Here is a 13,026-nt window from a genome sequence, read left to right as displayed (position 1 = left end):
TTGATAAGCTTAGAAGACAGCATTTGAAGGGAGCATTTTCACGATATTCACAATTTTCCATCATAGGCATGTCCCAAATCGAAGTTATCATAAAATGCGCCCTTCGTGCCTTTGTGCCCTAAGGTGCCTTATTTCAGTTAAATTTGAAGGCAGCATCCGATGTAACCTTCACCAGGTAGGGTATCCCTTAAATCTTTGCAATTACCTCAAGCTTCTCAACTTCCATTAAATAAATGGCAGCTGAAAACACCACAGAGGTAGATGCGGTGGTAGCAGAGGAGCTCATTATAAATGTCCGTATACAGTGAACTCAATAATTTGTTGCAGTTATATCTAAAAAAATACATTGTAATTATTTAATACACTGGAATAATGTATGTCATGTTTTTAAGCCTTGGTGAGCTTTCCATGAACTAGCTAGCTAGCTTGCTAGTAATCCCCGCTGGGACACTACTGCTGTACCCTTGGGCAAGGTACTTAACCTACAGTTGCCTCAGTAAATATCCAGCTGTATAAATGAATAACATTGTAAAGAACTGTAACCTATGTAAGTCGCTTTGGATAAAAGCGTATGCCAAATGAATAAATGTAAATGTAAAATTGTGTAGATTTTGAAATAGGTATGCGAGGACAGAGTCACGGGGAATGAAATGAGAACCACGCCTTCTGAGTTGTCAAAAAAAAGCGACTGGCTTCTGTGCTTGGCATGTGCAATGCACCTGAGTGAAGACTGAAGAGGGCTGCCTGTGGGAGGTCAATTTTTGACTGCCCACATGCCTTAACCCTTACGTGCGTACGGTCACACCAGTGTGATTAGAACACTAGATTGGAAAAATTCTAGCTAATGTTAGCTTTGAGGAAACCGCAATTTAACATTAAAAATATAGCAAATGCTACCTGAAAACTATGAGAATCTTAATAACACTAATGAAAACATAACGAACCATGTAACGTAACTTGCACGCCACATAGCATAAAAATAAGTTACGTGCGAAAGGGTTAAGGTAAGAATCTCTTACAGTAGCATTATGATAACCTTAATTGGCTTATATGACAATATGTAAACCTTGGGACGGTTAAGTAGCCTGATAAGGTTGAATTGTTTTGATTTAGTGAACGCTAGCCATCACAATTTGGATGTGGTGTTAACATTATTTTCATGGAGTCTAACGTAGCGTACTTGTTATTCCAAATTCCACTTGTATAACGTTTCTGACATTAGGGCTCTGGACCTACTCGTTTAACGTTACTAACGTTACTATTTTGCAGACGATTACAACATAAGTTGAGCTCCTCAGCTAAAGTGCCAACATAATGTTAACATTATAACATTACATGCCCCTGATGGTTCCATTTTCTTTATGCTAAGATAATATTAGCAAAGCTAATACTGACATAACCACGATGTAATCAGACAATTTGCTTTTGGATTTGTTTTGGAACATGAGGAATTCATGAGACAACCATGTAGACATTTAGCTAAAATGGACCTATGTTACTTACGATGTAGTCAAATGGAGTGCTTGTTACAGTAGCCTAATTATGTCACTTCAGAAGGGGGCAAATGCCAAGCTCTGTCAGTGCTGCGGCATAGCAGCCGGTTTGTTTTTGTTTTCCCGGCCATATGCTTTTGTTTTCTGTCCTCTCGTTTGCCTGCCTCGCCCCTTGTTTCTCCACCTGTGGCTTGATTGCTCATCTGTTTCACCTGCCCACTTGTTCACCTGTGTCTCGTTTGCTTGTTAGCTTGTGCATTTATACCCCGTCTGTTTCCTAGCTCATTGTCAGTTTGTCTCGGTTTATCTGTTTTGCAACCATTTTCCTTCCTTCCTTCCTTCCTTCCTTCCTTCCTTCCTTCCATCTTGTCTGTTTCCCAACTACAAGTTTTTGGATCTGATTCTGTACCGTCCACTGCACTTTCCTGGTTTTTTGACATTGCCTGTTTTTGACCCTGTTTTCCTGGATTCTCCCTGAGGACTTAAAGAAATCGCTTGTGCATCCTCCACCCCGTCTGTGCCTGAGTCCCTGCCTGAGTCCTGACAAGCCTACTGAAAATGACAGAAGCTGAATTGACCTTGTGACAGTTTTTCTTTTAGTTGTAGTTGTTGTGAAATCAATTTATAAACGTCATATCTAAGTCCTGTCTTTTAATTGACCAAACAGCAGTTGCAGGGAGGGGGGGGGGGGCATGCCCCCAGACCCCCCTTGAGGGTTTGCATCTTTGTCACCTTTTTCACCCCTGATGAGTTTGCATCCCTGGTTAAACTAATTTTCACTCCAGGGACGCGAACAATCTATGGTGTCATCCTGCCTTCAAAGTATGTTCCGATTTCGTTGCCTTTTGAGCTTCCTTTTCCGTTAGGAACTCACTTCTAAGGATGCAGGCAGCAGGCAGCTGACTTAGTATTGGGGTAGGTTTGTGCACGATTAGCTTAGCTAAATATATTACTACAGAGAATGTGAATCTTTAACGGGGTGCTTGCGCAGGTCTTGAAAGTCTTAAAAAGTATGGAATTTTGTGTGAAAGTCTTGAAAAAGTCTTTTTGCTCATAGGTTAGCTCATAGCAGAATTTGACAGACTGCACAAATGCACAAAAACATTTTAAAATAGTAATATATGAAGAAGTAATATGAAGTAATATATGAAGAAAAGCAAATTAAAAAGTTGATATGATTTCGCTAGCTGGTCACATAAATGTGCTGGAGTGATATCCAATCAAAGCTCGTGTTACCTTGTCAATTTGAGTAGGCCAGTCACGTTATTCGCTGAACGGGCGTCCGAAACTAGGAAGTAAACATCTCACATGTGTGAAGCAGACAACACACTCCATGAGAGGAAGTCCAGGTAAAATTTGTTTTATAATGTTTTTTGTTGTTGTTTCTCATGACAATCTGATGCAATGGCTACAACCTGTATAATGTACCGTGAAGACCGCAGTTGTAACGTTAATGTTAGAGCCATAATGGAAATAAATTGGATAAATTGGAAAAAATGGAAAAAAAAATTGAAGAAACTGCATGTACAGTTAACTACAGCATAGCTGTAGTTAACTGTACATGTTACAGCAAGCTGCGTTAGATTATCAACTGCAAGGACTTGGTCTGTTTAGCAAATTAACAATAGCAGAAAAAATTAACTTGAATCAGATTAACTTTATCAGTGTCATGTCATGTAAATATGCAGTAAGGCCATGGCTGCACGCCCATGACGATGATGTGTAATTAGAGCAGTTTGTACATAGACACGTCTGTGCATGGTAACGTTAGCTTCCATGTAGCTATAATAATTAGTAAACTTTAATCCAACTGTTCCGTAAGAATCCGTAAGAACTAGCTTGCCTGCAGTTAGTGTTTCACACTGAGCAAGCTTTTCCTTTAACAATGAAACTCGCAATGTTGGTCTGGACCGCAGCCTGCTGTTACTAAGTTGACAGACGTAGCTAGCCCAGTGCTGCCAGCAGAAATGGGTCGTTGCGTGTTTTCGAACTTATGGCTCCAACACCCGAAGTTTAAAAATTGGACTGCAACGGACTCTAAAATTAACGCAAATTAATCATATTATCAAGTTTGACCGCAACTTCCTTTCGTAATTCCAGCGCAGATATTTACCTGGCTGAATTACTGAAAGGCGTGGCAAATGCCGATGTGCTGAACGGCAAATTTCGTTTTAACCCTTTCGCGCGTACGGTCACACCAGTGTGATTAGCTTTTTAGCGCATATGCTAAAACTGGTGCGATTAGAACAGCGTTTCCCAACCCTGCTCCTGAAGGCACACCGTCCTGCATATCTTCTATCTATCCCTGCTCTACCTACCTGACTGAACTCATCAGTGGCACTTTTGATTAGCTGAGCACACCTGATTTAGTCAAGCAGGAAGGATACATAGAAGATATGCAGGACAGTGTGCCTCCAGGAGCAGGGTTGGGAAACACAGGATTAGAACACTAGATTGGAGAAATTCTAGCTAAATTTAGCTTTGAAGAAATAGCGATTTAACTCTAAAAATATAGCAAATGCTAACTGAAATCTATAAGAAACAACGCAAATGAAAACATAACGAACCATAAAAGGTAACACGCGCTACATACCATAACAAATAAGTTACATGTGAAAGGTTTAAAACGAAATTTGCCGTTCAGCACGGTTTACAGGGTACCATCAAATCTAAAATCTAAAGTTTGGAAGACATTTGGATTTTATAAGAAGGAAGGAAAACAGGACAAAAGTCTGGCCATTTGTAAGGTGTAGAACAGCGATTAAGTACAGCGGTAGGATGACAAATCGTACCACTCACCTGGTGAGACGGCATGGTGAAACCTATGCAGGCGACAAGGAATCGGGATGCTAATACAGCTAGCACAAGCATTTACCGTATTTACCATAATTTTCGCATTTATAATGCGTGCGACGATATGGTGTTGATTGTTGTGTTCTTGTGTTTTAGGTTTTCCCCTCTGCAACACTAACTGCTGTTTTGCCTCTAGATCAGTGATTCCCAAACTGTGGGCTGCGAAGGTACTGCAGGTGGGCCACCAGAGGTTGTCTACATTAAGTACATAACAAGAAATTTCGTTTGAAATTACAAGTATGTACAATTACATTTTATATCAAGAAGTGATCAAAACTGATAAAACGGGGTGGTTAGAGTCCGTGATATTCCTCATTACTCTGACCTATATTTACTGCTCTTGTATTGAAGTTCATGTCCCGGTGGCAGGTGGGTCACACATTGGCCTTAACCTACACTTTGCGCATGATTGGGTAGCAGTCTTCAACACATCACCGGAACATATGTTATATAGTTCAATGAGGGGGAATCACAGGTGACGGTATGCGTGATTAGTGGTGGGAAGACATGTAACATGGATCGGTGGTTGCTCGGCAAACGGAAAGCTGGCGATGAAGATTTAACTGCAGATTCATCAGAAACTCAAGATGAATCTACAAAAGAAAAAAAAAGGAGACGGAGAAAGTACTCAAGTGAGTATCTGTCGCTGGGATTTACAAGTGTGGGACCCGAAGACAACCCCCGGCCTGTCTGTGTGCTCTGCATGGAGGTGCTAGCAAACGAGGCCCTGAAAACATGTAAACTGCACCGCCATCTACAAACTAAACACGGACAGTATTCATCCAAGCCGCGGGAGTTTTTTGAAAACAAGCAAAAAGAGTATGTGAGCCACAAGAAAGCAATTGAAACAACGTGTGTCACTGGGAGTGAAAATGCCAAGGCAGTGGAGGCATCTTACAGAGTGGCAAAGCTAATAGCAAAGACTGGAAAGCCACACACCATCGGGGAGGATCTGAATTTACCTGCTGCCAAAGAGATGGTTGGTGTGATGGTTGGCGAAAAAGCAGCCAAACAACTGCTTTTCTGTTTTGCGAGCCAAGACTAAATGTGATCTCTTTGTCTAAGAACACAGTGAAGCGCCGTATTGATGACATGGCTAAAGATGTGTTAAAGCAGCTAGTGAGCAGAATACGAGCGAGCCATTTTTATGCTCTCCAGATTGATGAGTTCACAGACATCGCAAGCTATGCAAATTTGCTTGCTTTTGTCAGATATGAATATAACGGAGAAATACATGAAGATTTTCTGTTTTGCAAGCCTTTACCATCACACTCTACGGGAGAAGCCATTTTTGAAACTCTGAATGAATTTATGGTTTCCAATGAAATAGAATGGACAAAATGTGTGGGTGAGCACCAATGGAGCCAGGGCCATGGTGGGAAAACTGACTGGAGTTGTGAAGCATGTCAAGGATGTGGCCCCGCTGGTTACAGCTGTCCACTGCAGCATCCACCAAGAGGCACTGCCACAAAGACTATGCCTGCAGATTTGAAGATGGTTTTGGATGAAGCTGTGAAGACTGTAAATTTCATCAAAAGTTGCCCACTGCAGTTGCGCCTGTTTGGCATACTGTGCGCGGAGATGGGAAGCGAACACCAGCAGCTTCTCCTGCACACTGAAGTCCGCTGGCTTTCACGTGGCAAAGTGCTCACCTGACTTTTTGAACTGCGTGATGAAGTGAGGACGTTTTTTGTTGACACCAGGTTTGAACTGTCAGATTGATTCTGTGACTTTGAGTGGCTTTCTAAGTTGGTGTATTTGGCTGATATTTTTGGCTATGTAAACGGACTCAGTCTGTCGCTCCAGGGAAAAGCAGTGACCGTGTTTCAAGTCCAGAGTAAGATCAAAGCCACAATAAGAAAGTTCGAGCTGTGGGACAGAAGAGTCACATCATCCATCTCATTAGGTGAGTTACAGGTGACACAAATAAAATGTTACCCAACATGTGAGTCATACCCAGTGGTTTGAAATTAACTGTTTGCTGGTGGTTTCAGAGAGACTAAAATAAATCTTGTGTTGTGCTTGTGAGTGAGCGCTTTTGTGCGTTTAAATGCACAAATACCACACAGCATCCAGATACGATGGATTGTAATCAGCACACCATAGTGCATGTGTTGAAAGATAAACGAATATTGGCCAGATTTAATGTCACATATTTTGCCCATTTTTTTCTTCATATTTGGATTGGATACTGTGAAATTTCAGGCCCATGATAAGTGTGTTCTAACCAGCATTTGCACATCAGTTCTTCTATGTGGTGTTGAAAAATTATTATTAAGCACTTTATAGCCAACAGCCTGTGTTGTTTGTTATGTTTTTTGAATAAAATTTTCAGGGAAATACTTGACTTAGTCTTGTATTTTGATTAGAGTGAAGATTTAAGATTTGGTGGGCCGCACGGGATTTTCTGATTTTTAAGTGGGCCGCGGCACTCTTGAGTTTGGGAATGGCTGCTCTAGATAGTTCCGCCCTCAGCGGCATGGGTTAGGTTAGAGTGTTTATGGTTGTTGCCGTGTGTGCTGAAATGCAAATCCAACGCAAACCAACTGGCGGTAGTGTAGCTGTTTTAAGCCCTTTTTTAGTACGTAAGTTTTAGTATAGTGGGCAAGGAGTTGTTTGGCAGTAACGTGCAGTGAGGTCCATGGATGGTGAGGCAGTGTATTATTATAAGCATGTAGTCAATTAATGCAGCAGATTTATCAAAAGTTTACAAAAGAATAACATAGCTTGCTTTAAAGACAAAACGACACCATAGCAGCAACACACCAAAATGTTCATTATTGACCCAAACAAAGAGAGAGAGAGAGAGAGAGAGAGAGAGAGAGAGAGAGAGAGAAAGAGAGAGAATTACTCCGACATCTTTAAGAGAGAAATAGGCTATATATACAGAGAGAACACTATCCAAGAGGATTCGAAAAATTAATGGCAAGTAGAACTTCGTGTCAGTACACCATTCTTAACCACTGAACTAAAATGTAGGCCTACATAGCCAATAATTAACCATCGCATTTTCGCAAACCATGTACAAAGCCGGGGAAACAAAAGACACTCTTACTTTATTTGTAGATAAAGTCCATACGTCTGTCCCTCTGGACGACGGTTAAAGCTCTTTGGGTTAAAGCTTTCAGTTCAGGTGTTGGCCTTCCATTAGAAATTACATTTTTTTTTCTCTTCAAATGTCAGTGTAGTAAATCGTTTAAGGTAAGTGATGGAATCCATATTGAGCGTGACAAGCGAAACGACAGACTGTTTGCTTACAATTAGCGCACTTTTTGATCAAACAGCAGGGGATGTCATTGTACGGCAAGTGAGATACACCTAAACTGTCAATATAAAAAAAAAGACCTGAGAAGCAGCATAGGACAGTGCCTCAAGGTTGATCATTGAAGACACTGTAAGACCACAGTACGCATGCGCAAAACTACATAACCATTTGCTGTTATTCTCAAGGTGGACAGAGGCACAAGGAGACTCTTCCTCAGCCTGAGCCAGAATTATGCTAGAAGCAAGTTCTTGGAACTTGGAAGCAAGTTCTTCTGATGCCAGGACATGCAGCATACACATTTTTATTTTCATTTTTACGACATTTAAACACATTAAAGTTCAGGGGAAAAAAAATAATATATATATATATGTGTGTATAAATAAATAAAATATAAAATAAATTAAAATACTAGCTATGATAAGGTGAGGCACTGCCGACCCTGACCGCACATCACTGGCGTTTGGTGGGGCGGTTAGCATAGTGGTATTCCCATCACTGTGTATACTAATGCTAACTGCACTTTATCAAATAGGTACATGTTTGCTGTTTGAGTGATTGAGAGTGGAGGGTTCTCTCCACACTTGTTCTGCAATTCCCTAATGGATGAGTTACGTAATTTGTTTATACCTTTTTGTAATAATTGCAGAAAGTGAATTTCAATACCCTAACATATGACAAGTATAGTCTTCAGAGCTTGATGTAATTAGGTTTATTGCATATGTTTCAAATCTCATACAGTCAACCGGGCTGGTCCGCGTGGAGCAAATTCAAAGCACCTCCTGAATGTACTTTTTTTATACTTTTCCCCAGCTCCTCCTGTTATACACATACGTCATTGCTGAAAAAGATGAAGACTTTTTCAGAGTGGTCAGAGGCAAGGGGAGGGGGTATTAGGCAAATCCCTAACAAAAGATATCCGGAGAAATGAAGGTCAGGTGTAGATTTGCAGCTGCACCAAGAGAAGTAACGTTATTTCAGCTTCTCTGTCACATGCACCCTGACTCAGTCTCAATACAGAAACTTATTGTTCCATATCCATATCTGCCTTGGCTGTCCACCATTATTTCCAAGGCCACACATTTCTAGCCTATTAAAAACACACATCTGACCTGCTTTACACCAGTATTCCAAGGCCACATACTACTGATAAAACTATAACCGGTTATCGCTTTAACTTAAAATAACTCTAACATGAAATAACCCACTGGCAATGTTTATAAACTAAAATAACCCACTGGCAATGCTTATGAATTACATGTGTACTGCTCTTCCACCACAACACGTATAGTTTCTTTAAATTTTATGCAGTGTATTGTTGGCTAGGATGCTATGGTTCAACTGATGCGATTAATTGTGCGGGGGTGGGGGGGTGGGGGATTTGTGAAGCGTATCCCGACAAACCTGCGCTGCGTGCGTAGGCCTAATAGAGCTTCCTAGTTGTATATGTAGGTCTCTCTTTGCGACTAGTGTTATTGACAGCGTGGTGGTGCAATATATTTACTTATTACAAAAACAGTAACTCTTTGTGAACAGTGATTATAATTTGTGGGGTGGTGCAGTAGCCTAAAGCAAAATAGTTGTGATGAACTAGATATATAGCATTTGTGGGGTGGTGCAGTAAGTTTGAGTATAGACTTGGTGAGTAGTAATATTCTTAATTTATTGTGTGAGCTAGTGAATTAATTGGATATAGAGGTAGTGTACTGTGAGTAGTTGTGACTATTTGTGCTTGGGTTTTGTACCTGCCCAATTAAAACTACTGTGACTAGAGCTGGATTTACTTATCGGAGATGTGCAATATTATATCTTAGCCTGAGTCTGTGGGGAGGGGGGCATTCCATTCTTGTCCTTCTGGGCGCATGGTGGCTCGGCAGGCCGACATCCTTTGGCGCATCTTGTGTAGGCCTACATTTCTACTGGTTGTGGGTTTTGTTTTGTTTTTTTAGTATTAGATGAATTGATACTTATTTTTCCTTTGTTTGCTCTTACTTGAAATGTTTTTGTTAGATTTATTTTGTAGTTGGGTTTGTTTCTCATTGTTTTTTTGTTTGCATTATATATTTTTTTCTTGTTTGTTTCGTTTACCCTAGCCAGTAGTATGCACTAAACATGGATAATCGTATGGCCTAGATTGTACTTTGCCTATACCATCATTGTGGGACAAAGGTTCTTTGACTGTAAAATCAGAGATTCCAAGGTTGTTGGGGTGGAAACAATTAAGTGTAAATTTGTGGCATCACTCTCTATTTAACTTATAGCCTACTACTGTGTCATATTTTAGTCTGTTTTTAGTGATTCTGTATAATAAAAATGTCATATCTTTTGATATCTAAACCTCTGTTAGTTCTTTCAACGGAACACCCTGTGGTCGGGGAATCTGGTCATTATTGTTAAAAGGGTCTCCCACCCATATAACTGGGAGTAGTATAGTCTGGTCTTAACTATTGGTGGCAATTATGCCTTCCGTGGGTTACATTACTTTCAAAATAATAATGACTGCCTCTCATTTGCTAATATGGCCTGTGCTGTTCAGGAGCCTGGGACTCCTGAACAGCACAATCTGTGTGAGGCTGTAAAGTGGAGAAAAGCAAGCCCTAGATGGAGCATATTCTATTGTAGACCCAGTAAGACCCTGCTGCAACACAAAAGCTTGAAGTACAGCTTGGTACAACACTAGACCCTGGACCCTATGTTAATCTCAATGAAATTAAAGAAGGTGGAGGATGTTGAACAGCAACTCTGTCTACCTAAAGGCAAAGATCAGGACCAACATGATCCAACTACGAAGGTGCTCAGGACAGTCCCCTGCTGGTCTGAAGAATAGTTCTTGCCAAACAGGTCAGTCAGTGCAGAAATGGGACCTTAACCTGTTCAACCAAAAACTGACAACAGCCAATATTCAAAAAATACAGACAACTAAAGGCCTGAAATCACTGATGGGTATGAAATGGCAAATGGATCAACTCAGAACCTACCCACCTACCTACACAACAAAAACCATGGTTGTGTCTTGGCAGCGGCCAGAAATCTCTGCAGCAGACTCCAGATGTTAGCAGACATTTATGCATCCAGTCTGTATTGTAATTCTGTACTGTAATATTTATCTGATAACAGAGATTAATGGCTTACCTTTGGTTCTGATTATAAAAAGCAGCATTCACAAAGCATTTGGAAACTGTCTAGAGCCATGGAGAGCTTGTTACCTGAAATTCTTTAGTATCATTAGGCTACAAGACTCCATCCCTGGTTGTTGACAGCTCTTGTGCCTTTGGTTTTTAACTGGTAGCATTAGGTTGATAATGAACATGCCCACTCAATGTGTTAATTTCTTTCTGCACATCTCATGACAGTGTGCAAGGCTGCAAAAGGGCTCTCTGGACACACATGAATGTGTGTGTGCACATGCAATGCACGCACACACACAGACACATACACACACACACACAGTTAAATGTTCACTGTAAATTACCTTTGAATTTTTATGACCTGGGTACACTTTCTGGAGCTTAATCACATCCTAGGTCAACAAACACACAATCCAAAAATTTGATTTAACTAAAATATTCATTGTCAAGCTGTTTGAGGCTTTGTAAGAGAATACAAGTGTTTGTTACATTATTGTCTGGTTTGTTCTGTACTTCCTAAGTTTTTGAAAATTTGAGAATTTGAAATGTGCGCAATCCCATGACATTTTAAAATAATACTAATACAATGATTTAATGAAAAAAAACTTCAGTTACTATATAAGAAAGCTATAAGAAAAACTCACAGATTATGGAATACTGTACATGAAGCAACTTACACACAATTGCTTGCAACAAAGTTGACTGCATTGTGTTACTGTCTGGGTTTCTGGGTGTCAGGAATCCTGACAGAGTTAATTGACTGGGCTGGATTCCCTGGAGGTAGGTTGGTGAGGCGCCGGGAGCATGCATTCCTGGGCAAATGGAATGATTGTTTAATTGGCTTTTGGGCAGTGGCTGCAGTTGGAGTGCGGGCTCGCAACTGTTCCTTTTTCCTGATTAGGGCGCTGGGCATGTATTTAGGAGGGTTGCGCGGCTTAGTTGCGAAGGACGCCAGGGAGGAAGGCTCGATGTGTGGGGAGTTTTAGACTGGTTTTTTTTCCCTTTTTTCCCCCCTTCCTTGATTTAGTTCTTTTTCGTTGTGGAGCCGGCCATTTTGGGGATCATTTGGAGTTTTCTTTTTTGTGGTTTCTCTTGTTTTGGTTTTGGTTTAAGTCCCTGGAGGTCACGGACCGGGAACTTTGTTTTTGTTAGTTTATCAGTTATTTCTTTTTCCTTGTCCTTTGGGGTTTTTGGCTGTGTGGTTTGTATTGTCTTGTGCTGTGTGTCGGGACGGAGTGGACCACGGGCCTTCCTGCCGGTGGTTCCTGAGACGGAGCGATACGGGCCGAGACCGACAAGAGCCAGGGAAGAGGAAGACGGCAGGTGGAGAGACAGCAGCCTCGGACCCCCCCGTGCTGAGCGTGAGACGGGGAGTGGACACCCCATAGTCGTAAGGAACGTCCACACCCCAGGGGAGCATTGTGGGTGTGTGTGACCGGTAGCAGCGGGGGGCCGGGGTAACACTGATTAGTTGCCGTCCCCCTTCCCACAGTACGGTGCCGTGGAGCTCTGGACCTCACTGTGCGGTGTCGATGAGGAGGAGCTGATGGCTGGGAGGCCTGACGGTGAGAGCAACAGCGTGCCCTCCACCTCTGTGTACTTTCCTTTTTTTGATTTTTATTTTGGTTTTTATGTAGTAAGGCCTGGCAGAGAGCTACATCCCACTGTTATTATCCCACCTTTCCTGTTAAGTTGGCTGAGTGGGGACCCCCCCCCCCCAAAAAAAAGCAGGGTTGGGCAGGAGAGGGGCCAGAGTGGGGGCACCTGGAGTGGTTAATGACATGTGTGGGTGTGGGAGAAGACCTGAGCGGTCCGAGTGGTGTGTGTGGTGTGCTGTGTGGGGGTTGCCCATACCTGTATGTTGTCTCCGAGCTGGGGTGGAAGAGTCCCAGGAGGGGAGACCAGGTTGGGGAGGGGAGCCAACCAGGCCGGGGGTGAAATGGTGTGAGTCTTGGTGTCCCTGTTCGTGTGCATTGTTTTTAAATTAATTGTTTAAGTCTTGCTTCTCTTTGATTTACTCTGTCCTGGCGTCCTTTGTGGTGGGTGGATCCCAAAAGGGTAAAAGACCAGTTGGGATTCAGAGGCGAGCCAGTGCCGCTCCTGACAGTAATTCATTTTTGAACACCCTTACTACCGAGGTATTTCGTTCAGACAATCTAAGTACTGTATCTAGAATTAATTTGTATTTAGCTGATGACAGACAAAGCCAATACACTGTGCACTCAGGAGGAAGAAATCATGCTCATTTATGAAAGTTTATAACAGTATTTTATTTACAAGTAGTGGTAAA

The 13,026-nt window shown here is 41.8% G+C and overlaps 1 protein-coding gene across 1 annotated transcript; it reads left to right on the top strand.

Annotated features, from left to right (window-relative positions):
- Nucleotides 1-4,860: 4,860 nt before the first annotated feature.
- Nucleotides 4,861-12,684, top strand: LOC118795952 (zinc finger BED domain-containing protein 5). Its single transcript, XM_036554809.1, is given in 9 exon segments — nucleotides 4,861-5,349; nucleotides 5,382-5,695; nucleotides 5,697-5,806; nucleotides 5,809-6,023; nucleotides 6,153-6,252; nucleotides 11,475-11,516; nucleotides 11,973-12,097; nucleotides 12,229-12,332; nucleotides 12,609-12,684. Coding segments are annotated over 9 exon segments (1,575 nt in total).
- Nucleotides 12,685-13,026: the final 342 nt, after the last annotated feature.

This window comes from Megalops cyprinoides, chromosome 1 (assembly GCF_013368585.1).
Source record: "Megalops cyprinoides isolate fMegCyp1 chromosome 1, fMegCyp1.pri, whole genome shotgun sequence".
NCBI classification, from domain to species: domain Eukaryota; kingdom Metazoa; phylum Chordata; class Actinopteri; order Elopiformes; family Megalopidae; genus Megalops; species Megalops cyprinoides.
Note: the sequence above shows the minus strand (reverse complement) of the source record. Positions and strands in the feature narration are given on the sequence as shown.